Source organism: Myodes glareolus, chromosome 10 (assembly GCF_982192425.1).
Source record: "Myodes glareolus chromosome 10, mMyoGla1.1, whole genome shotgun sequence".
NCBI lineage: Eukaryota > Metazoa > Chordata > Mammalia > Rodentia > Cricetidae > Myodes > Myodes glareolus.
Window position 1 is genome coordinate 57,603,650 of NC_142035.1, and position 26,634 is coordinate 57,630,283.

Consider the following 26,634-nt stretch of genomic DNA (forward strand, 5'->3'; position numbering starts at 1 on the left):
CGGGACCGTGGACTTGGCTGGGAACCAGCCTACTGGAACCAGCTAACTCATCGTTGGAGAGCAGGGTTGAGCTGTGGTGAAAACAAGACGGAGCCGCAAACAAAAGTAAGCAACTGCGGGCCTCTCTGGGACTCCCAGACGGAACCTCGGGGAATAACTGAATTCTAGCTAGTTCTACGTGGGAAAAATGGGTAGTGTTATAATTCAGATGCATAGAAAGCTGGCTTTGTTTTGTAGAGAGCTCAGTTGGCTTGGGTGAGAACAGCTGAATGGACATCTAGAAGCCTGGAGGTCGGAGGGGAAGACAAACTGTGTGAATGGAGACTCTTCAGAGCCCAGCAGGAAGGACAGTGTTGCTCCAAGAAAGGAAATATGGGCACCTGGGCGCCAGAGGTGCATCTGTAAGGAGCAGGCATCTTAGACCAGCTGGAAGAAGACAAGAATGATCAGGGAAGGGAATGGCTCGGGACAGACTTTGAAGCTTAACAGAGATCAGCAAGCTAATGAGAGATAAAATCCAGATTGATGTGGCGAGAGATGCGGTTGGGGTTAGGCAAGGCGGCAGAGCCTGCGGGCTGGGTTACGCTGGACACAGGAGCCGGGCAGTGTTGGGAGCAGGGCTGGTAGTGCACAGGTTTACATTGAATATGATATTGTCAATTTCCTGAGAACAATCAATAACAAATAAGGAGGAGGCTGCACTCTGGACTACATCAAATTCTCCTTGGATAGGAATGTCTTTGAGGGCAGCTAGCAGCAACTCTTGATGTGTGATCTAACACAATATGAGTCTCACAATGCAGAAGATCACACATCTTGCTGTTATTATTTATTTTTATTTTTTAACTACATATGTGAATAGGGTATGTGCAATAAGTTCAGGGGCTGGGGAGGCCAGAGGCATCAGATCTGGAACCGAGGTACAGGCAGTTGTGAGCCATCTGATGTGGATGCTGGGAACTGAACTTGGGTCTTCTGCCAAGCTCAGTATGTGCTCTTAACCGCCGAGTCATTTCTCCAGTACCAAATCTGTCCTTTATTCCCAATGGAAGGGCTTAGTGTCCAGATAACACTTCAGGGCTCTGACATTACTTGATGTTGAAAGCAACCCCATGAACAAGTCATTGGTATCAGCTTCATTTTATATGGTAAAACAAAGCTTGGTGAGACTAACACGCTTAAGGTCAGCTAAGTCCTTTAGCTCAGACAGGCCAGAGAAAGATGCTGAACCAGGTTCTCTTTCTCACAAACTTCTGTTCTGTTCCTCTGGTAACATCACCCTCAAAAAGTAGGTTCCCACTCAACTAATGGACTTCTGTAAGATTTTCAGAGGTAAGGGATAAATACATTTGGATTAGTGCGCAGAGCGACCGAGTTCGATTGGAAGTGACTGCGGGGCCTTCAAGTGAAGAGACGCAGCACAGGTCTCCGGTGTGGAGCTAGAGAAGGATTTCTGTGTATCTGTGCAAGACAGAGCATGATGTCTTGTTTTGTTGAAAGCCTAGTGGATTACTTGACCTAGCGGAGATGAACACTACCAACATGGTGACGATTCTGTAGTAGATGGCCCTTTCATCCGGAAGCTAAAAAAAAAAAAAAATCGAATGGGCATTTTTAAGAAAAGAGTTATTTACTTCTGTGTGTATTTATTTTTCCAGGCATGCATATGAACGAACCGTGTGCATGCAGTCAGTACCCAAAGAGGCCAGAAGAGTATTATCAGGTCAGCCTGGAATTGGAGTTACAGAGGACTGTGAGCCACCATGGGGGTGCTGGGAACAACCCTAGCAAGATGAGCAAATCTCTTAACCACTGAGCTCCCTCTCCATCCCCCGGCACATGTTGTCTTAGGGGGAAAATGGATAAAGCAAACGTAACCTCTCTTATGACATGAGAGGTTAAAGAACAGGATTTCAGGGGCTGGGGCTGGGGCTCAGTGGTAGAACACTTACCCAGCATGCATAAGGGTTCAACCTTTAGCACTGAAAACAGAAAACAGGATCTGTACCGCCATGGTTATTGGGCATAATTTAATTAGTTGATCCCAACTTAATTAAAAAGTAGTTTTCCTGTGTAACTGACTATCTAGAGTGCCAGGCAGAGAGGACAGGCATGGAAGACGCTAGTACAGGCTGGCGGCCTCTTCCCCAGTCTAAAGGTGGCAAAAGCTGAATTTCTTTCGCCATCTGCAGGCATAGAGCTCTGCCGTCTAAACAGAGCAGGGAAGGTAGCTCTGACTTTGCAGAATGCGGCTCTCAAGCTTCAGACACCTGTCTCTCTTTGCCTACTGAAACACTGGCTGTGTGCAGTGAAGTGAGTGTTGTTTGCTGTGGCCTCTCCTAGGCTGGGTTCCAAACTAGCCCCGGCTGTTAGCACTTTCCTGACCTTGCTCACGCTGCACCTCTGGCCTGGAAGGCTGTTCCCACTCCATGTCTCTTCTCCAAGGTTCTCTCCACCCCTGTTCCAGTGCCACGCTACAGTCAGGGGCTCCTTCCAGGTGCTCCTCCCAGGACTCCAGCATCTTTCCCATCTGCATCCGGCTGAGTCCAGGGTTGTAGGATCTGCGGGTCCTATAACCGTGGAAATTGAGACATTCGGTCTTATAATGGGACCTCTAGGGTAGAACAAATGGAAATTCTCTAACCAATCCAGATAATGGTGCTGTGTTTTCTTTAATTTAGACGCCGAGAAACCTCTTTTCCTCTTTGTCTCAGTGCATTTTTTGTTGCGGTAACTGAACTGCAGAAATTTACAAAACAGAAAGGTTTATTCAGCTTTCATTTCCAGCAGGGTTGAGGTCTGTGCCTGGTGAGGGTCTTCCTGCTGGTGGGCATTAGGCAGAGTCCCGAGGTGGTGCAGAGACTCACTTAAACTGAAGAGAGCCATTCTGAGATAACCCATGAGTGCAACCATCCACTCATTGATTAGGTGACCTTCCACATAGGTGCACACACACACTGTGTGCACACACAATCATGTACACATCCAACAATATTTTTACTATGAATTTAGAATTTTATTACAAAATTATATATAAAAATTCTATTTTCCTCAAAATATATATTTTTTTGTAGTCCTGGAACTCACTCTGTACGTCAGGCTGGCTTCGAACTCACAGAGACCCACCTGCCTCGGCTTCAAAAGTGTTGGGATTAAAGCATGTGTCACCACCACCTGGCTGAAAATATTCTTAAAGTTGGGAGCATCTCTCTCTCTCTCTCTCTCTCTCTCTCTCTCTCTCTCTCTCTTAAAAGATTTGTTTATTTTTAATTTATTCTGTATACAGTGTTTTGGCAGAATGTATGTCTGCAGACCAGAAGAGAGCACCAAATCTCATTACAGATGACTGTGAGCCACCGTATGGTTGCTGGGAATTGAACTAAGGACCTTCAGTAAGAGCAGCCAGTACTTTTAACCACTGAGCCACCTCTCCAGCCTCAGTTGGGAGATCTTAAAGTGGCATATCCCTCAATTCCCAAGACTTAGAAGTTGAGACACAGGAAGTATAAGTTTGAGGCTAGCCTGGGCTACATAGTGAATTTCAGAATCCATTCATACCCCTCCTCTAAGGGAAAAAGTAAAAGAAAAAGATATTTTTGGCACCAGTAACTAGTTATTTTTTTAAGCCAAAGTAGAGCAGTTTTGACAAAATAAAGCCTATGGATGCTCAGAAAATACTTGGTAGGGAGCGTTGTTTTTGTTTTTGGTTTTTTGAGACAGGACTTCTGTGTGTAGTTTTGGAGCCTCTCCTGGCACTCACTCTGTAGACCAGGCTGGGCTTGAACTCACAGAGATCCGCCTGCCTCTGGCTCCCACGTGCTGGGATTAAAGGCGTGTGCCATCACTGCCTGGCTGGTGGTGAATGATTTTAACATGTCTGATTGTGGCTATTCTCTCAATACACTTTACACATTAAAACAGGCAAGGAATGTGCCAGAAGGCTGATTACAATAGGGGTGGAGCTTTTCCGTGAGTCACACAGATTAGCCTCTTATACACTTCGGACAATAATGAGTGAATGTGTGAAGTCTTTGTTTTCTCACAATGCTTATTCTTTGATAAATTTAAATTACTCCCCAGGAGTGGTTAATGGAGAGTTTGCTTTTTTTTAAACAGTCAGGCATGTGCATGCAAGCACGCACACACGCAGAAATGCATGCACGCACCTACACATGCACACACACACATACGCGCACCCCCCCCCTCCCATAGAGAACGCTTGCCATGGCCTTCTTACCTATTTTCATACTTGGTTTTAAATTATTGTTTCCTCTTCTTTTCCTCACTCATTCATTGGATGTGTGGTCATGTGAAGCGAAGTCTGTGGGTGCCATTGGAGGAGGAGGTCAGAGGACACCTTGTGAGAGCTGATTATCTTCATGTTGTGCGGGTCTTGGGATCTAACTCAGGTTGCAAGGTTTGCCGGCAGGGGCTTTTACCTACTAAGCTATCTTGGTGGCCCTTTATTTACTTGTTTTTAAATTTTCTTAGATTTATTTATTTGGTGCGCATGGAGGACACAGGATGACCTACAGGAGTGAGTTCTATCTTCTCACCAGTGGGTCCTGGGGATTAAACTCAACTCTTACCTCCCGAGTCATCTCATTGACCTACGTTTCTTAACTAAAGCATTTAAGTACTGACTGTAGATTTAATTTTTTGCTCAGTGAAATATAAAAAAAGAAGATTGTAACTATCGTTGGTTATTTCTTCTATTCCATCTTTTTAAAATGGGCATATCTATGTAAACAGCTAAAAGACATCATTTTTATATTCTACTTCTATTAGTTAATTATCAGAGACAATCGCTCCCTGTCGCTGGAAATGTCATGAGTTCCACTTTAATCTACTGGACAATTGGCTGCTTACTATGCTTTGTTTTTCTTCAGTATGCAAAGTTCAGTCTGAGTCCTTGTGGGCTGCACCATCCCTTGCTGTGGCCATCTGTCTTACATTCCTTGAGCCACTAAACTTTCCAGTCATTCCTGTCTCAGCACCGACACTAGTGGGTGATGCCCGTCTAGAGGATGCAGAATGGATGTGATCCCAAGTCCTGTGTGACAGAAGAGACCGGAGGAGCCTTGCCTTCTATGTCACTTGGCACTTCACAGCTTACAGAAGGCCCCAGAAACAAACCCCTCAGCAAGCGTTTGAAAGGCTTAAAGCCGGGCTTCTTTCCTTAAGCTGAAGACACCTAGAACAACGGGAAATTTCAGGGAAGGGATGGGAGGAGGAGGAAGTGGCAGCCACACCCGACTCCATGATGGAAGGACTGGCTCTTAACACTCAGAGAGGCTTTGAGCTTTTAACACTCAGAGAGGCTTCAGGACCAGAACCCTAATGCTGGCCCCTTGAAGGGCCTTGACTGACCTCAGGGAGATGCATCCCGGTGAGTACTGGCAATCCCTTGAACTTTTAGGAGGTGTTAAGTCTGGGGAGGGAGGGAGCCTGGGCGGGAGGGATGCAGAGAAGACCAGGGAGACCACGCCGGCAGTGGATGGCTCACTGTGTCATCTGTCTCCTTCCTCCTGTTTCTCCTCCTGCGTTTGGATCTTGGAGCGCACATCAGACAGTCCTCACTTTTGTTTCCTGAAGCTGTGGACCATCTGGCCTCTAAGATTCAAAGCTGGAATGGCCTTGGGAAGTCCAAGTAGGACATGTGGGCACAGTTTATGTAATAAACATGTTAATCAGTTACCATCTCTTACTGATGGCCCTTTATCTTTTAGTACTCATGCTTCCAAATCATGCTGCAGTGGCTGCCCCTGTTGGTGGAACTTTGTAGAGATGCTCAGAAGTATTTTATATGCAAAATTTCTAAAAGAATAAATGTTGGCGCAAGGGCAATAGCTACTTTATGTTTTGATAGGCATCAGCTGACTTTAAGTCATTCTCTTTATGAGGCTCTCATGTCCATATGCTCCGAACAAAATAGGTTATTGTTATTTCAAACATTTTCAATAGGCCGAAGATGAATCTCGTTATGGTTTTAGTTAGCATTGTATGCTTGTGACAAGCTGACTCTTTAATATTTATAGCTACTTTTATACATGAGCCAAGAGACTTAATGGTTTAAGCTGTGCAGCCAACCCAGGAACTGCTTTCTGCTCAATAGCAGCAATTGAACCTACTGGGCTTGGGGAGTAAACAATTAATTAGTCACATTGACACCATTAAGCAAAAACATTTCAAGAAGGCAATATAGTTGGCAGTAAAGGATTAATTGAAAAATAGGTGGTCTGAGTCTAAGGAATTGCAGGATATGCAAAGCAAGCAGGTGGGTTCTGGGGCTGGTCCTGTTCCAACCTACTAAGCTACCTGAGGGCTTCTGTACTTTTGTTTGTCTGTTTATTTTTGTCTTATTGATCATTTGAGACAGGGTCTTAGTTCAGGCTGACCTCAAACTTACAGTGTGTCTAAGGATGAGCTCGAACTCCTGATCTCATTACTTACACCTCTGAAGTGCTAGGATTACAGGTACAAACCACCATACCCTAGTGGTGCCAGGATTTGAATCTAGGGCTTTGTGCACACTAAGGCAGATGCTCTATCAGCTGAGTCTCATCTGATGCCCCAGCTTCTGCACCCTGCGGTACTTTTGCGTGAAGGAGTGGAAACGGAGCTGTGGTTTTTCATTGCTGTTTGCCCCCCTTGGGTCCTACAGAGAAGCCTGGTCTGGAGAGTGCCTCCCCAGTTCTAGCAGAGCAACTCCTCTTAGGTTTGTCCATTTCTTTACTCCAAAAACAAAAGCACAAAAAAATGTAGATGGCTGTCCAGAAGGGAAGGACAGGAATTGTTCACCCTCGGACCTCCTTCCAGGTGAAGAACTAGGTGCCTTAGTCAACCTACATTTAAATGGCAATAAGTAGGTAGCACCGAGGAAGTCATTTAACCTTACTAATCTTCGGTCTACTTATCTGTCACGTGGAGTTGATAATAGCTCACGGGATAGTTTAGGGATAAAAGGAGATAATGCCCGGGAGGCCTAACACCTACTAACTATCAACCACAGAGCTACGACACAACTATTGTGTTCTAAAGCAAAGGATTTCAGGAAGGTGGGCGCTGCATTTCACTTGGAAACTGGTGTGGTGGAGACTCACAGAGCTTAGGGTAGGGTTGGGGCTGTCTAGACGTGGGCATGGTCCATCTGGAGGACACAGTATGAGAGGGCCAGAGTTCTTTGAGGAGCACCTGGGGGGTAAGATGGGAATCAACTTGACCCACACTTTGGAGGAGTTTGGATTTGAGCTTTTGAGTTATGCGAAATTTTTATTCTCTCACACTTGAAATATCTTCAGAACATTCTGGCAATCTCACCACATAGGAATCATTTCATAAAATTTTGCAGATTGTGATCTTTCTCATGTTTTTTTAAGATTAAAGAATTGAAAAGGAGCAATGTATGCATCAAAGTCCTCAAATAATTAATATAATAATATTTTAATAATAATAATAATAATAATAATAATAAGAAGAAGAAGAAGAAGAAGAAGAAAAAGAAGTGGGGAAAGAGAGAAAGCCAGTACAAATGCAGCAAAGGCAGAAGAAAGGCTGCCTTTCAGCTGGAATTTGATGGCAGAGGCCAATTCTCTCGCTGGCTCTTCCACACGTAACTTACCTTCGGTGTCTTCACATAAAGTGTCACCGTCTTGGCAAGGGATTCCTCTTCTGGCCCTGATCTTCACCTACACCTGCAGCGGCCTGAGGAAGCCCTGAAAATCATATTATTGCAACACATATGTATTAGTTGCCACATGCCCATAGAGGCCAGTCTCTGGTCCACATGCCTGGTCCCTCTCAGGTACTTCCCATCACCTGTATTTAATTAAGTTCCCATTAGCCTTTGATTGAGATCATTGCAACAGAAATGTCACTGCCTTCTCCACCCTTGGCTTTCTCCCCCTCTGGTCTGAGCTAAATGTCACAGCTAAATTAATCTCAAAGTACAGCTTTGATGAGCCACTCCCGTTCAAAAACCCGTCTTTAATCAAAGTAACACTTCCCCAGTACAGAAAAGAAATGTCTGTTTAAAACAAAGGCTTGATAATCCAAAAGACTTGAAGTAATGAAACCTTTCCTATAACTGCCAATACCTTTTATTTTACTTTTGGCATCTAGAGGATGATTTCTCCTTATTCTTTGATTGTGTGTGTGTGAGTATGTGCATGGGTGTGTACATAACACACAAATTTGCACTCACGTCTGTGAATGTACAGGCAAGGGCTAGCCTGTGACATTGGGTGTTTTTGTTGATCAGTCTCCCCCTAGTTAAGGCATGCTCTCTCACTGACCCCAGGACTTGCTGACTCAGCTAGCCTGGCTAGCCAGCTTGTTCCAAGGATCCTGTCTCTGAAGGTCTGTGTCGGTATGGATTTTATATTCCCATTGCTGTATATGAGGCAATCTATTTCCACATGCCTTCAACAAATAGAGTACTGCTAATTATTTCAATATTTTAGTAGATCAAATATGGATCTCATTATTGTTTTAGGTTGCATTTAATTGTGATCTGAGTAAGATTTTTTTGTTTTGTTTTGTTTTGCTTTTTTTTTTTTTTGATGCAGGGTTTCTCTGTATAGCCCTAGCTATCCTGGAACTCACTCTGCAGACCAAGCTGGCCTCGAAACTCACAGAGATCCGCCTGCCTCTGCCTCCCTAGTGCTGGAATTAAAGGCGTGCGCCACCATTGCCCAGCTCTTAATTTTATATAGTCTTAATTTTATAGCCACTTTTATGTTTTGAACTACCATGACCTCCTCGACTGCCCTTCTGATGCCCCATTCTTGAAGTTCGAACACACACACACACCCTGTCCGTTCAGTAAACATCAGTTAGCACCTGCCTACTGTGAAAGGCAGGAGATGGTGAAGATGAAGGGACAGACCCTGGAGCCAGCCTGCTTAGGCTTGAATCCCAGTTCTGACCAGAACCCTCCTCCGTGTCAGGAACAATACTAACACACCAATACAGAGTATTTGTGAGAATATAAAAGATTTTGTACATGGATCATAGACTGGATCATAGTAGGAATTCTCTGAAAACAAGCATGGTTTTCTAAAATCCTTGGTTCTGGACATGAAGGATCCAGGTTCGAGGTGACCAAGGTCTCTGCTTTTGTGGGGCTAACTCTAGATGCTATTCAGTTCTTTGTAGAAAACAAAGGTGTTGTGAAGGCAAGCCACCATGGGGTGGGGTCTCTTCAGTGGCTAAAGAAAATCCATGCATGACCGCGATTCTCAAGACCCAAGTGGAGGGAAGGAGCCCCGCCTGAGAGCAAGGATGTCTCAGGTTTTGGTTTCTCTGAGGATTCCTCCTAGGCAGACAACTATTTTAATGTCTCCTCCCACCCCTTTTTAAAGGCTGGTAATATATCCAGATATAATTTCATCCTTTTATGCCCCTGTCATTGTGTTAATCAAGTAAGCGCCAGGCGTCTTGTGTCTGAGGCTCGCCTCTCCTCTTACTAACACCATTACTGCCACTGGGACACATCCAAGTCAGGCCTTGTGGGTGCTGACGTGTTTTCCTAATTGATTCTACTGGATTTCCTGCATTGTTGAGCTTCTTCCCGATTCTCTCAGCTTCCCTTCCTGGCTTCACTGGAAGCCTTTCCTTTTGTTCTAAGTCATGTCTCCTTGACACGAAAAGCTCTTGGGCGAGCCAACACGTCATTATATTAAGTGGAATGAAAAGAAAGCCGAGGTGTCTGGTGGAGACAGTATCTTTTCACACACGCAGTCTTGGACTTGAGAGCCGGCAACAGGGCAACAGCCTGCCCCCTCTCCTTTGCTTCCCAAACTGGCCTGGGGAAAGGGAGCCAGCTGTGCTCCAGCAGTGGACATTAGCCAGGAAAGTCTACCTCTGCTCTGCTCTCTCCTGTGCAGCACATGTGAAGGCTCCCCATGCCCTTCATTCCTCTTCAGGGTACATACGTGAGCTTTCAAGGTAGGCCTCTGGAAGGCACGGTTAGGGTGGAGCACCTTTCCAGCTAACTCAGTGGTCTTGGTATGAACATTTCAGGCCCCTCAAAAATAGGAGATAAAGTCAGCTTCCAACAGGATCTAGGCCAGCTGCTTTCAAACTTTTCACTATGACCCATAATTCACACTATGACTCATTTACACATAAGTTGTCCTTGCTTTTCTAGTAGTCCGTGCTTTGTGATATTGTCTATCCTGTTTTTCTTCTTCTTTTTTTAATTAATTTATTATTATGTATACAGTATTCTTGGTATTCTGCCTGCATGTATGCCTGCAGGCCAGAAGAGAGCACCAGGTCTCATTACAGATGGTTGTGAGCCACCGTGTGGTTGCTGGGAACTGAACTCAGGACCTCTGGAAGAACAGCCAGTGCTCTTAACCACTAAGCCATCTCTCCAGCCCCTATCTTGTTTTTCTTATTGGTCACCTATCTTTTAAAATATATTACATATTATATTTGTGTGTGTCACTTTAATATTAAGCACACACGTCAGGGTCAGAGGACAGCTTTCAGGGAGACAGTTTTCTCTCTCCAGTATGTAGGTCCCTGGGATCTTATCTGGATGATCAACGGTCTCTTAAGCCTTTTCATCTTCCTTACAGTTGACTGATAGGTACTTTGAAACCCCATGCTAGGTTTCTCCGCTGACACAAAGGTTTCTCTTCTGACGACGTAGTAAGCCAAATTGAGCCTAAATAAAAGTAAAGAACCAGGTCTAATTTAAGTGAAGCACTTTCGGGTGACCTGGGTGTGGGGTTGGGGTGGGGTGGGAGCAGGGCTGGGCTGGGGTGGGGAATGGGGGTTATGAGAGGAGAAGTCACTTGGCAGGTATGTGGACCAAAGCTTAAGTCTCCTGGGCAGTCTTGAGCAGCTCCGGGGGGAGGAGCCGCCTCTTGGTGGGCTTTCTGAGAGGGGGTGTTGTTTGAAACGGGAGAGAGGAAGACCGAAGGGGAGCTTCCAGCTAAACATTGACCCCGTAACCTATGCTGCGAAAGTCTTCCCAGGGGAAGACATAGCAACATCCACCTCTTCTCCTAAAACTGAAGTCCCAAAGGCAAACAGGAAGGGTCCTGACAGAGTGTACCCTGGGGAACCAATGAGTTTATTGGGCTTCCTTACAGGGCACAGAGGAGGGGCATTGCAGGGGTCGGGTGTTCCTCCTTGAACAGACCACACCTGGGAAAACCTTTACCAAGCAGGGCCTCTCTCTTGGCTGCGTAAATGGCGCCTTGCCGCCAGTCTTCCTTCACTTAGACCTGTGACTCTTCCAGGAAGCTGAGTGTAGTGAGGTGGAGGTGCCCAACAGGTGATAAGGGACGGCTGGAGACCCAGATAAGGGTCATGACCTTCCTCACTGGTCCAGGTGTGTAAGCAGTCCACAAAGCCTGCCTGGGGTAATCCTTTTGTCAGCGACTGGATGCCCTTGGACGGCGGTTGTTTGGCTTAGAGGGTAGCTGCTCACAACCTACTAATAGGCTGGACTTGTTAGAGAAGAAACCCAATGAATTTTTGTTGCTAAATGCAATATGAGCATTGTCAGCAGGAACAGCAAAGCAAATTCAAAGTGAGATGCATAATTGCTGCTAGTCGGAGTAACTGAGAATCGACAGGTGCTGTCTCTGTGTGTGGGTGGTGCAGAGGTTCTCACACCTGTCTCCTTACTGAAGACCCATGTAAACCCTATGAAGTAGGAACATGATCGTCTCCCTGCTTTTTCGACGAACACACTAATGTCTGGGACTATTAGATGACTTGTTCAAGGTCTTCTAAGCGACTCGCCAAGGTGATGATCTGGGCCGAGTTGCTCCAGAAGCTTTATATCCTTGTCTACTTTGCTAGGAGAACCTCACAACCACACACTAGGGGTATACCCACAATACCATGCACTAGGGGTATACCCGCAATTTCTTCGCCTAGACCTGAAACAAAACTGAGAATCAGGAAGTAAGCCCGAGTAATCCCAAGCCCTACTCCCCTACCTGGAATCAGGGACTTGTCTTAGAGCAGGAGGCCAGACTCCAGACAGCTTGACTTCATCCATACACAATTCCAATGTATTTTTCCCTAGACCAGCAGGATGATAGATGAGTGATTTTTCCATTCCTGGGTTGTTTTGCTCTCTGGGACACCAGTCCTCCAGCTCCGATGCCTCTAGGACTGATAGTCTTCCCCATCCCTGGCTAGGAGCTGCTCAGTTGCCCTTTGAGGTTGTCATGACATTAGAAGGCAGAGAGACAGAAAGGCTAACGCCAGTCAGGTTGCACAGAACTGATGCCAAGTCTTAGCTGGGCAGTGACCTGTCCTCCCTCCCTAAGTGGCAGCCTTGGAGCTCCGGTCTGTGGAACGGCAGATCCCCAGGAACAACAAGGACCACCACACTCAGGAGATGGGTTTGACCAAGCTCATCCTACGCCGGGGCCAGGATTTCAGCTTAAAGTTGACTTTCAACCGACCCTTCCAACCCCAGAAGGACCACCTCACCTTTGTGGCGGAGACAGGTGAGTTGGCTCTGCCTTCGGGTTCCTCTGGTTCCCTCAAAAGAGAGGTAAAGTTTTCCTGGGGAAAGGACTTTTGCCACCTATCTCTGAGGTGCCCTCTCCTCTTCTCTGGGACCCCAGGACTCTCACATCGGTACTATTGTTCCCTATTAACTGTGATCTTTTAGCCACAACAGTCAACCTATAAGTACACAGGCATGGTCATAAAACTACACAGACATGGCCTCCTTTTAATTCTTATGGAAGACTTTAAGTTGGTACTACCAAACTCTCATTTTACAGATTGGAAATGAAAAAAAAAATCAGAGGCCCAAAGAGCTTAAATGTCAGTAAAGGCCTTAAACCAAAAGGCTTTAGTAAATGTTGGGAGAAGGTAGGGCATCTGGCAGGTTACAGGGAGTCATATACCACGTTTATTTTACTTTATTTTTATTACTTTTAAATGTGTGTGTGTGGGGGGGGTGTGTGCGCATGCGAGCGCGCACATGAGAACATACTGAGAGCCTGGAAGTGGTCATCAGATCCCTGGAACTGAAGTTACATGTAATTTTGAGCTGCCTTACTTGAGTTCTGGGACCCAAATTTCAGTCCTCTGTAAGAGCAGTATTCACGCTTAAACACTGAGCCAACCTGCCTCCAGCCTCATCACATAGAGTTCTGAGCCTTCCCCTGGGATCTTCTTTCTCTCTTACCCAGGACCCGAGCCCTCAGAGCTTCTAGGGACCCGAGCCACTTTCTTGCTCACGCAGACCCGGACTGGGAATGTCTGGAGTGCTTCCGACTTCACTGCTGACAGTAACTCTCTTCAAGTCTCGATTTTCATCCCCGCCAGTGCAGTCATTGGCCACTACACACTGCAGATGGAGATTTCTCAGGACCAGGGTCCTGGTGTGACTTACCCACTGGGGAATTTCATCTTGCTTTTCAACCCATGGAGTACAGGTAGGACTCGCTCCCAGCTTGTGTGTGTGCGTGTGTTCACCTACATATGGAAAGGTCATCTTGTGGGTTGGTTCTCTCCTTCCAGCTGGTGGGTCCCAGGGATAGAGCCTGGGTTACCAGGCTTAGCAGTAAGTGCCTTTACCTACCCAATCTCCTCACCAGTCTTAAATGTATTTTTTTCCTTTTGTGAGATGGGGTCTTGTGTTGTCCAGGCTGGTCTTGAATTCATGATCCTCTATCTCAGCCTCCTGAGTATTAGGATTATAGGCATTCACTACTATACTCAGTTGCAAAATTCACTTTTATAAAGCGTATTGTTTTGGTTTTGTTGTTTTGAGATCGGTTCTGATTATGGAGCACTACTGGCCTAGAACTTGCTATGTGGACCAGGTTGACTTCAAACTCATAGAGATCTACCTGCCTCTGCCTCCCGAGTGCTGGGATGAAAGTGTGCGGCATCACACCTGGTTCCACAAAGAATTTTTAAAAATGATTTAGTTATTTTTATTTTATGTAGCTTGGTTGTTTGTTTGCCTGTATGTTTGTCTGTATGAGGGCGTCAGATCCCCTGGAATTGGAGTTACTGATGCGAGCTGCCAGTTGGGTGCTGGAAAATTGAACCCAGGCTCCCAGCCACCGAGCCGTCTCTACAACCCCCACAAGGAATTTTTAACGACCTGATGAAAATATCCTAGTGATGATAAGTGAGATAATTTAACAAGTGGAATTCAATTTGATTCTAACTAATTATGCGTATGCATACAGCAAAAAGACAGTATTTCTGAGTAGTGGGTGTGAGTGATTTTTTTCCTGTATTTTCCAAAAGTCTAAAATAATCTTGTAATATTTGTCACAAATATTTTGTCGTAGAATGTGTGGGTTCCCGTGGGTCCGAGAAATGGAGACTCAGAGTTACACTGAGAATGAACTCAGGCTCTGTGCCTACAGGGAGCTCAGTCTCGGTGAACTGCAGCCTTCCCTTTACCTCCCAGCATCTTTATTTTTCCTATATTTACACTTCAGCTAGATTTCCATATCTCAAAACTACCTGATAGGAGCTTCCGACAATACAATGCCAGGTGCACATACCTGATTCATGCGGTACCACGGTTTCCCCTGAACCAAGTTTTGCATAGGCTTTGTATCCATGGGAAACTCTCAGTCAAGATTCACAAAAAACAACAAAAAGTGTTTGTAACTCAAAGGAAGGCCTAGGGTTTGTGTGAAAACTCTGGAGCCAGACCAGGTATAACCCAGTGGGCTTTTATGACTAGTGGAGGTTGCTTGCTATCTCTCTGGCACCAGACCGCTGGGACATTCTGCCACAAATTTTCATAAGCTATAATTTTTAATAGCATAGATTTTGTTGCTGGCTTCCAGAGAAGCGCGTGACTGGCTTTTAAGAGGGTCCAGTCTTAATTTCTGTTGTTCTAGTCATCCATTGACTGTCTTCCTGTTTCCAGAAAGACGTTGTTACTTTTATGCTGTTTTTTAATTTCCTGCTTGCTCTTTGTGATTTTCCTTTTTCTCTCCATTACCCTTTACCGCTCAGATGACGATGTCTACCTGCCAAGCGAAACACTGTTGCAGGAGTATGTAATGAGTGATTATGGCTTTGTCTACAAGGGTCAAGAAAATTCCATTACCTCCAGGCCTTGGAACTATGGTCAGGTAACCCCACCTCCTGGACGTGTGAGCCTGGGATGGGCGCACTGGGGGCTGTTGGTCAACGAAGGGCACAATGTGAGGTGCCCTATCCAATGAGAGGGGCAAGCAAAGAAAATATGGTTATCTTTTCAACATTTTTGAAAGCATTAAGAAAAGAGTAGAAACTGGGTGGTGGTGGCTCATGCTTTAATCCCAGCACTCAGGAGGAAGAGGCAGGTGGATCTCTGTGAGTTCGAGGCCAGCCTGGTCTACAAGAACTAGTTCCAGGGCAGGCTCCAAAGCTACAGAGAAACCCTGTCTCGGAAAACAAACAAATAAACAAAGCCCCAAACAAGCAAACAGAAGAGTCGAGCCTGACGAATGTCTCCCCACAACTGTAATACCTTCCTTTTGTTGACAGAGGCTGCTCATTCCCCCCAGCTGCCCTGACCCGAAATAATTGCACAGATACTGTACCTGCTCCGCCTATTAGCTCAGGATTCTTATTAACTAACTCTTACATCTTAAATCAACCCATTTCTATTAATCTGTGTATCACCATGTGACTGTGGCTTACCAGTAAGGCTCTGTCTGTGTCTGTCTCCTTTGGCGGCTACATGGCGTCTCTCTGACTCTGCCTTCTTTTTTCTATCTCTGCTTGGGATTCCCCACCTTGCTCTGTTCTGTGCTGTTAGAGGCCCATAGAAGCTTCTTTACTAACTAATGGTAATAATACGTATTCACAATATACCGAGGGGAATCTCACATCGTTCTATGTTCAGTTACCAGCCCTACTAGGGACTAGTTTATGACAAACTTTTCATTCTTCTATACTTTGAAAGCAACAGCCCATGTCTCCTATCACTTTACTTGAAAACAAATGTGTATATGAGCACTTTGCCTGTATGTATGTCTGTAAACCACATGTGTGCCTAGCGCCCAAGGAAGCCGGAAGAGGGTGATACATTCCCAGAGTTACAGAGGTTGTGAGTTACCATGTGGGTGCTGGAAATCAAACTCAGGTTCCCTGGTAGAGCAGGCAGTACTCCTAACTGTGGGGCCATCTTTCCAGTCTCTCTCCTAGTGCTATAATTTTTACAAATTAAATTAATGAATTTTATTTATTCATGTGTGTGCATATGTATTGGTGCATGCATGCCGTGGCACATACAGAAGCCAGGGAGTCGTTTCCCTCCATCCACCTAGTGACCCTGGAATTAAACTCCCGTCATCCCATTTTGTGGGAAGTCCTTCTTTCCCCCTGAGTCATCATGCCTCTACCAAGTCCACTTTGGTGTGGGTTTTTTGTTTTTGTTTTTGTTTTTTAGGGCAGGCTCTCACTGACTTGATTTCTCAGGATAGTCTTTAAATTTCCTATGGAGCTCAGACTGGCCTTAAACTTGAAATCCCCGTGCCTCTGTGCTGCAACAGTACTGGTTTTGTATAAGGCACCATGAAAGATACTTTCCATGCTTTGAAACAGTTGGGAAGAATTTTAAAGGAATACTATTTTGAGACTTTTGATAGTTTAAACATCAGTGTCTACAAATAGCACCTCACTGGGACTCAGATGTGCTCCTTTATGTAGCTGGTGTCTAAGGCTTTCATGCTTAATGGCAGAAGTGATTTGAGAGAGGGCCTCTGGGCTGCAAGGGTGAGATGTTTGCTATTGGCCCTTTACAGAACGGTGTAACCAGTCTTGCTATAGGCGCCTCCGTTCCCCATCTCAGCACTGGACTTTTGGGGAGGAAATTACAGATAGCAGATGTATCATTTAATCTGAGAACATCACAACATCACAGAGGATAATGATTCTCTCTGAAAAAAAAAAATAACAGCAACTCATGATCACAACTGAAAAAGAGAACAGCAGCTCTCTAGTAAATATTCAGTTACTGAGTAGCTCCGTTACTGTGTGCAGTGGGTGGGGGTCCGGGGACTTTGGCTGTGGATGGCATCTCCACTCTCAGCCACCAATCATGGTCCATGAGTCCTCCTCTCCCTGTTATTCTAAGGGGTGGGAGATGTTGGGAGTTTTGCTGAGGAAGATCACATTCTCCCATCCCCCATCGCCTGCAACTTGTGATGTGTTTTGAAACTCAGAGGAAAAATGGTGCACTTGATAGCCAAAGGGGTGACATTTGTCACAAACACATGTTGTTAGCAAATCTCACGAGCCTACCCTGGCTTTTCCAAAGCCACATTAGCCCTGACTCCAATACTCTTTGTGACTTTCTCCCTCCTCTCAAATGCTGGCACTATATCCATCCATATGGTCTTTTCCTGTTTCCACAAGTCCAACAGATCGATGATCTAGGTCCTTGGGACCTATTAAAATACCACAGGGAAATGCCTCCATGCTCCTCTTTCTGTGTGTCCTATCATTTTAAATTTGGGATTTCAAAAACCTTCTCTCCCGTTCTCTTAAATCGTTTTCATTTTCTGTCAAGAACTACATAGCTGAGTTTTGTAAAGAGTTCTGATTCCCAACGCATTTCCGACTTGATTTCCATCACTGTAGGATCTTGTCTTGTGGCTGAACCCCACTGCCCTCCTCTCGCAAGCACATCACCCCTGAAAAGCTTGTCATGCCCAAGTTTCTGGACTCCACACATTTTTGCTTTTGTCTTATTTCTCCCTTCAAATGCCTTATAAGTTCGAAGAGGACATCATTGATATCTGCTTTGAGATCCTGAACAAGAGCCTCTACTTTTTGAAGAACCCGTCCAAAGACCACGCTCAGAGGGGCAACGTGGTGTACGTATGCAGGGTGGTGAGCGCCATGGTAAGAGCAACAACTTTCCCTGCCCGAGGACAGCCCGGGCATCTACAGGATGCTGTGGAAACCTCCCTGTCTGCTCTTTGCAGATCAACAGCAATGACGACAGTGGTGTGCTTCAGGGGAACTGGGGAGAGGACTACTCCCAGGGCGTCAGCCCTCTGGAATGGAATGGCAGTGTGGCCATCTTGCGACAGTGGTCGGCCAAGGGTGGGCAGCCTGTGAAATATGGACAGTGCTGGGTCTTTGCCTGTGTTATGTGCACGGGTGAGTGAGTCTTATCCTCTAACTCTGGTTTCCCCTTCACGTCAGGCCATGATAATCCCCACTCTCAGAGTACACTGCGGCTCTTGAAGGGCTCAGAGCTTGCAGTGGCCTGTGACTAGAGCCGTGTGCACATGAGTTCTTAACCTGCACACTATTTAAGTCTCCAGAAGGTGATCTTTGCAGTCATCCCAGAGTTTCTTTGATGAAGAGTGTTAATAGTGGGCACCTGAACTGGGCATGGTGGGGCACACCTCTAATTTGAGAGGTGGAGGCAGGTAGGTCGGGAATTTCCTTGGCTATCTTGGGAATTAGGTTCACCAGCACCAGATGAGATCTTGTCTCGAGAGACAGAAAGACAGACAGACAGAAAGGTGACCATTTGGATAGAGCAACTTGAAGTCCCCACAAAAGGCAGAACACTTCTTACCCCCAGCTGCAGTGGACCAAGAGGCAGAAGCTGGAAGTCGACAGTCTGGGGTAGCCTGACTTCACACGTAGACCTCCCCAAGAGCCTGGGTTTACAATTGGAGCTTTGTTACCTTGCTCTCCCTTGAGGAGGACGGGTACTTAACTCAGTGCCATGCATCCTCAACTGTTTACAATGCATCGCCAAATTCTTGGCCCAAGTATCTGGGAAGCTGAAGAACCTAGGGCACTGAGGTGTTCCCTGTCTCCCTCATGCACAGTGCTCCTTCTGCTGGGCAGTCTAGTCACACAGCACACTAGGTGTCTGTGGAAGTAATAGGTGGATTCCATTGGAGCAGGGGCTGGGGCACAGGATGAGAACAGGCTTCTGTTTTTGACTCATCGAGGGGGAAGCATAGTCTTACCGTTATGTTCAGGGCTCTCAGGTGCAGAGATTTAAATCCGAGTACACAAAATGACCTCATCAGCTTCCTTATGAGGTGGGGCTGTGGCTACTGTGGCCTCCGGTAGCCCCTGTTCTGCCTTGACCTGGAAAGTCTCTAGTGGTAGCCAGGTGGGCATGATGGAGATCACCTTGGACCTTCAGATCCTAGGATGAACAGGAAAAGGACTAGATCCATGGCTTGGCCCCTTCTCCAAGCCCTTCCATCTTCACAGAGTATGGTGGCTGTTGAGTGTAGGCTGTGACTTCTGAGCTGCTTTTGGTCACTTGTAGCCCAGGCCTGAGTTCCATGTCCCCTGCAGATGTGTAGAAAGCTTAGGTGCAATGCTGTAGTAGACAGCTAACTGCCAACGTGTGACCCTGCTGGAGGATTTTCAGTGTATCGAGACAGAAGGACTCCTATTCTTTTTACTTTTAAAAACATTGTGACCTTCCCAGAAGCCTCTGTAGACTCTGGACCCTGCTAGGAAGAGTAGGTGGGAGAGACCTCTTCTGAACTCACCAGCAGAGGTGAGGACCTAGTCCCAAGACGCGCCTGGCTCTTGATTACACCTGACTGTGGGCAGTTTGTGTGTGTGTGTGTGTGTGTGTGTGTGTGTAAGCATGGGATAATGTCTATTTTGAGTAAATGTGCCTGTGAAATCTTAGCGTTACAAACTGTCCTGAGGATCCACAAGAGGGCGCTGCTGGTTTATCAAAGATGGTAAGTAGTTTTTAATCTCTGATGTCTACGAGGGAATGAATGCTCTAGCTATGGCCTTTCTCTTGTTTCTTTGTTTCTTTAGTTATTAGTATATGTTGCCGTGCTGAGGAATGAACTCAGAATCTTGTATGTGCTGGTCAAGCATTCCACCACTGAGCTACATCCCCGGCCCTTTAATTTTCTTCTTTCTCTCAACTTGTGTCTTTAGGTAGAATGGCAGAATCAGAATTTTAGAATGGAAAACCATCCAGTTCCTTACTTACAAGGAGACTAACCCAGAGAGGTTAAGCCACTTACCTCTGGTCACACACCTTCTCTTTGGAAACTGGCCACACATCCTGCCCCCGCTTTTGGAATTCTCAAGTGTTTTAGTGTTTAGTTTCTTTTCTTTTAACCTGGAGAAAAAAAAAATGCCAGAAACGACAAGCCTATTATTGTTTTCTTGTTTTAAGTGGCTCACAAATGACTTCTTCCACTTTGTGAATGGATACCACTGCTGGGCAGGTGGACAGAAGCTTCTCTGGGTGCCGTCCTTTGGGAATAAAAGAGTTGCTGAAAAAAGTTGCTGAAGGTTAAAGACGGTGCATGGAAAGTAATAATTCTGCTTGAAATGACCTTAGTCATCTCCTCTCTCTAGTAATGAGGTGCTTAGGCGTTCCAACTCGAGTTGTTTCCAATTTCCATTCTGCACACAACACAGACGGGAACTTGACCATTGACACCTACTATGACCGTACTGCAGAGATGCTGCCAACTCAGAAACCAGACAAAATCTGGTAAGAGGTTTTTGTCTGCAAGAACTCAGCACTGTCCCAGGTATGGAACAAATCATGATAGCTGAGACTGAATCAGGCAAGGTCTCTCTATGCAGTCCTGGCTGTCCTGGAATTCTCTATGTATACAAGGCTGGCTTCCAACTCACAGAGATCTGCCTTCCTTTGCCTCCGAAGCGCTGGGGTTAAATGTATGTACCACTCTGGCCAGCTCCTTGATAGCTTCTTTATTATAATTACTTTCTAATACAAATTAGAGGAAAATAGAATTATAAATATAATTATAAAACCCTTAATGTCTGATGCCTGAAAAACTGTCAGGAAAGACAAGCCCCGCCTACTTCCTCCCTTCTGCAGGAACTTCCATGTCTGGAACGAGTGCTGGATGATCCGGAAAGACCTTCCGCCAGGGTACAATGGCTGGCAGGTTCTGGACCCCACGCCTCAGCAAACCAGCAGTGGTGTGTGGGGCTCATGTGGCGGGGGCCAGGCTTTCTGGGGGACCAATGAGGATGAGCACCCACAGAGCCAGAGAGGTGCAGCAGTTTCCCACTTCCCCCCTTTCCAGGACTGTAGTCTAGACAGTGCCAGCTCTGGGGCATAACTTCGCCACTGACAGTGGGGTCTCCTGAAGGAGCAATGAGTTTCTCTGTTCTTTCTGTAAAGTCAGGGAGGTGGCACTGACAACAGCTTCACTAATGGGGTGACTGTGTGACTGTGAGGATCAGACAAATTAGTGCACATCACTGCGCTTGGTAAACTGGAGAAGGCCTGGGTGTGCAGGGTTGTCATTGCTAAAGCCCCTCATCCTGTAATTCCTGCTTCGTCCACAGGGTTGTTCTGCTGTGGTCCAGCTTCTGTGAAAGCCATCAAAGAAGGGGATGTCCACCTGCCCTATGATACCCCTTTTGTGTTTGCGGAGGTGAATGCTGATGAGGTCATTTGGCTTTTTGAGGGTGGCCAGGTCCAGGAAATCCTGGCCCATAATACCAATTACATCGGGAAGGCGATCAGCACCAAGATGGTAGGGTCAGATGAGCGCCTGGACATCACCAGTTCCTACAAGTACCCAGAAGGTGCCTGGGCCATGGATTTGGGAGGGAGTGGGTGTCACCATTGGATGGCCCAGGTTAACACAACACCACCTCCCCCTTGTGACAAACTCCCAGGGGACAATCTTAGGTCCTGGGCACCTGATACTGGAATAGATTGGTCTAGATTTAGCAAATAAGAACATAGAATGCTCAATTAAATTTGAATTCCAGATAAATTAAGACAGACAAATACATTATTATAAATAAGTCCCAAATGGTACATGTGACATCTTTAGTTTTTTCTATTACATTTATTTGCTGTGTGTATGTATATGCATGTATGTATGTAGGAACATGTCCTATAGTGTGTCTGTGTGTGTGTGTCTGTCTGTCCGAGGACAACTTGCAGGAGCTGGCTTTCCCCTTCCCTCACAGGGACATTGAATTCATGTTGTCAAGCTTGACAGCAGATGTCTTTTTTCACTAAGCCACTGTGCAGCCCGGTGTGTGACATCCTTCTGATAAAAATAATTCACTATTTATCTGAAATTCAAATTAACTGGGTATAGTTTTTAGTGTAAGTGTGCTCCAAATGTTGCAAGTAATTTACAAAAAAGATTGTTTGCTTATCTTGAATTAGAATTTAATGGTGGTCCTGCGTTTTATCTATTAACTCTGTCAGGGCCACACATCTGTCCCTCTATGTCCATCGCTGTTGGGGGTAGCACAAGGGGAGAGATGGATGGACCCTCAGGAGGGAGAGGGCTCTGGGCCTGTGGAAGGAAGCAGGCATTCCTATCGAGAGCTTTGGTGGACTCTGGCCACCTGAGAGACAAGCAAGGCTCTGATGTGCTGTAGGTGAGTGAGCCTGGGCCACCTTCCCTTGCCTCTGTTTCCTTATCAGTGAAATGAGGCAACTCTCCTCAAAGGGTTAAATGAGCTGGTGTGCAAAACACACTGGGGGCATAGTGAGTGCTCAAAAGGTGTCCACAGTCTGGAGCAAGTTTGAGTTTTGAGCCTAGATTCCTAAGGGAAAGAGATGCAGTTCCATCTAAAAGACTTGAATATGTATTTTAGGAGAGAGCATGCAGGCAGGGAAGCCTCTGGATTTGATGATAGTGAAGGTGATGATGATGGTGGTGGTGGTGATAATGGAGATATGTTGGTGAGAATCCTGACGATGACAGTACTGACAGCAAAGAACCACACTGAATCTTACACTCAGAAGTTACATGACCTAACTTTTCAGCAGCTCTGGGCAAATCAGTATCATCCTTGGGTTTCGTAAGAGAACTGAACACTGAGAGACGAAGAGACTATGCACTGAGCAGCACCAGCCCCATCTGAGCCATGATACTGCATGCCTCCCTCTGTGGCTCTTCACTGTGTATCACATGGTCAGGGCTTATGACTTGCAGCTGAGAGTGCAGCCACTTGTCTTTCTAGGAAGGCCATCGGTCCTCTCCTCTCTGCCCTGCGTCACTGGTCCTCTCTGCTCCGCCCCACTGACATTTTGTTCTGTGTGGGTCTGTTCTGCCAGGATCCTCTGAGGAGCGGTCTGTATTCATTAAGGCTTCCCGGAAATTGCTGGAACCAAGAAGGGACTCTTCATCCCTCCTGGATCTCCTAGGGTCAGAGGCCTTTAAGGATAAGCCTGTGCATCTGCAACTCCGTCTGGCTAGGGCACCCATGTGGGGCCAGGACCTGCTGCTCACGCTGCATGTCCAGAGGGTGCCCGACAGAGCCCAGAGTCGGGGCCCCATTGGACTGATGGTCCACTTTTGTGCACAGGCCCTGCTGCATGGGGGCAGCACTCGGGAGCCCTTCTGGAGACACGCGGTGCACTTGAGTGTGGATTTTGAGAAGGGTGAGTTTGTAGCAGGCATGAGAAGGCACCTTTAGAGAGGAAAGTTTGGGGGCTGTGAACCAGGCTGGCCAGCTCTAGTCAAATCACAGAGGATCTTCTTCCAGGACACACAGAGTCTTCCCAGCCAGGGAAGATGCTGTTGCTGGACAGTTGGATGCCAGTGTGGTGCTTGGGGTGCCATCCTAACATGTCAGACAACAATGACCTCTGAGTGCAGTATTCCTTTATAACCTATCCCTTGAACTCAAGATGATGTCTTTGCCTACGTTCAGAGCTACAATGGCCACTCCTGCTGCCCTACAGCAATTACAGGAGCAAGCTGACAGATGAAAGGCTGATCCACGTGTCTGGCATCGCTGAGGTTGAAGAGACAGGGCGGTTCATTCTGGTCCTGAAAGATTTCTCTCTGGAGCCTCCCCACTTATCTATTGAGGTGAGGTGTCTGGACAGAGATGGAGACCCAAGGCTCTAAGATGTTCTCCTCATGGGCTTGGAGGGGTGGGTACCTTATCCTGCCATACATGATAATAGCACAGCATACTGCAGTGTCAGAGGCTTTATTCTTGAGCATAGCCAACTGGTGGGCGCTGGTGCTCTCCATAAATGAAGGGTGGGGCATGAAGGCTTCTCACGGAAGTCACATTTTACAGAGGACGCTGAGGAAGGTACTCTGTCGAGAACGGATGAGGCATGTTACTGTGAAGCTGTATTAAGTAAGGAGATCTCTTCACAAAGGTCGAGATAAAAAGGCAATGATTTGGGATGTTGAGTACAGGAGACAGATTTAAGACAGACCACACGGTCAAATTCAAAAGGTGACCACTGATAAGATGTGGGTGCCATGGGAAATAGGAACAAGAAATGAATTTCAGACTTCAAGGCCCAGTTCTAGAGAGGTTCGATGGCTCTTCCAGAAGAAAAGCACTAAGGAAGCTCCACAGAGGAGGGCACGTGTCCTCCCCATTTCCTGTCACCTGAGTTGTTCTTCCCCAAAGCCTTCCTCCCCACCTTTCCATTCCTCTCCCAAAGACTTTTCCACTGCCTACCCCAAGTCCAGCTCTGTGCCCGGAAGCCTGGCTAACAGCATGCCTGATGCTAGCCAGCAGAACAATGATTGGATGATTCCATATTGGAACAAACGTCAGCTGGCACGATTGTGGTTTTCACTTGGGCATACCCTCAGGTTGTCAGGCCAGGTGGTCCTGGGTGCCTTCTGTGTGGGGCAAACAGAGTCGCAAGTGTAGACACAAGCTTGGTGCTGAGCCAGGAACCTATTTGTTACCTGAGCAGAGATTCCCAAAACAACATAGCACATGCCAAGGAGGCTGTGGATGGTCCCCACGGCTGTAAGACCTGTGGGTGATTAGTGCCACTGTGCTGGGTTCCAGAGTTATCTTCACCCATTTGACTTTGGCACCCTCTTTGGAGACTTGGTTCTTTTGTTTGAGCTCCAAGTTAGGGTGTGCCCTTCCTCCTCTGAATTCTTTGGCCAAGCTAGAACATTCTCCCAGTTGTGATCTGGATGGACAGAGCTCATTTGGGTTCAATACTGATGCCCATTACCCAGATGGAAGCGTCCTAGGCTTCAGGGGTAAGGACAGAATCCCCGTCTCCCACTACAGGATAGGGCTGTGCTGCCCTATGACACAAAGAGTGAAGCACTGAGCACAGATGGGTGGAAAATGAGTATGTCCTGCTGATATCTGATGAGATACAACAGGATGGGGAAGGATCCTGGGCTAGGAGCTAAGACCCCTTGTTAGGTCCTGACTGTCATGAATCCATCATGGCATCTTGGCTTCATCATTCTTTTTTGGTGGAATGAGATCACCGATGGCACACAGGTGGCACACACGACACTCCTCCCTTGTCCTCTGCATGGGTTAGGCACTACTAATCAACCATAGCTGACTGGAATTGTGCTTGGGATCCTACTTAACCCGTGGTAAACACTGCTAACTCTTTGGGACCAGTACTCCAATTAAATCCAGCAAGCATCTTCGAATAGATGGTGGGAAGCAAAGCTCTATGCCCATTCCTAATAGGTGGCAACTTACTAGAGTGTCCTGAACTAAAGCAGGCCGCCATGTGTTTATTTGAGATAGCCCTGTTTATCGCTGTCTCCACCACTAGGGTCACCTAAGATCTAAATAGTCCCTGGTGGTCACAGGGGGAGCTGACTGAGTGGCATGTGGCAGCGAGGCCAGGGGCCTAGGGCACCTCTCTCTTCTCCCCACACAGGTATTTGAAAGAGCTGAGGTGGGCAAAGCCCTGAACATCTACATCACCCTCACCAACCCCCTAATGGTGGCTCTGAATAACTGCACCATGGTTCTGGAGGGAAGCGGCCTCATCAATGGGCAGATAACAAAGGAGTGAGTAGTGCGACCTTTGACCTCTTGCCAATCTTTCTCAGGCGCTGGTCTCTGAGGAGCTGTGCCCCATGGGACCGCTGGCTCTTTCCAGATGTCACCTTCTGGTCCCTACTTCCCTAACCTCAGGAAAGCTGGGAGGTTGGTGGTACTGGGGGGTGCTACGCACTAAGCAGGTTTCCCTGCCCCGTTGCCCATCCAAGCAACCCATCCAGGCTCCAACAGGCTGCTTTTGACTTTCAGCCTTGGGACTCTGATGGCCGGACACACCATCCAAATTCAGCTGGAGCTCTACCCCATCAAAGCTGGGCCCCACCAGCTACAAGTCCTCATCAGCAGTAGCGAGGTCAAGGAGATCAAAGGTTACAAGGACATCTTCATTGCTGCAGCTCCAGCCTCCTGAGCCTGGCCTTCCTGATGCCCCCTCCCCCTGTACCAGTCTCAGCCCCCTTTCCCATCCCCAGCGTAGCCCGCTTTCTACTTCTCAAGGTGTTGTCTTTGTTCAGCCCCTGTAGTGGGGGCAAAAGAAACTCTGTAGAACCGTGGTGCATCGCGGGAAGAAACAATAAAAGATGCATTAGCTCCCTCCTGTACCAAGAAGCCCCTTACTGTTCCTGTTGACCTGACTGCCCACTATGTGGCTGGAGAGGGGGGTCCTCTCTGCTCTTCCGTCTTCTCTTTCTTCTGTTACGGGCTTCATCCACAAACTAAGTCTGCCAAGATCCTTTCTAATGTCAGGTCTTTCCACTTATATGTCCTTAAGTGAGCCTAGAGGCAGAGGTGAGGGGAGAGCCTGAGAAGGTAGCAAACGCAGGGCCAATCACCAGCAGCTGCTGGGCAGAATTTCCCTGTTGCTGTCCTGAGAGCTCCCAGCATGGCAGGGAACCCCTTCTGAGCCAG

The 26,634-nt window shown here is 46.8% G+C and overlaps 1 protein-coding gene across 1 annotated transcript; it reads left to right on the forward strand.

Moving 5' to 3' along the window:
• Tgm7 (transglutaminase 7) lies at positions 1–26,320 on the forward strand. Its single transcript, XM_087911267.1, has 13 exons — positions 1–105; positions 12,300–12,482; positions 13,179–13,424; positions 14,977–15,095; positions 17,728–17,856; positions 17,940–18,117; positions 20,326–20,464; positions 20,819–20,922; positions 21,295–21,537; positions 23,036–23,362; positions 23,635–23,795; positions 25,604–25,737; positions 25,978–26,320. Coding segments are annotated over exons 1-13 (2,124 nt in total). The 5' UTR covers positions 1–104; the 3' UTR covers positions 26,138–26,320.
• Positions 26,321–26,634: the final 314 nt, after the last annotated feature.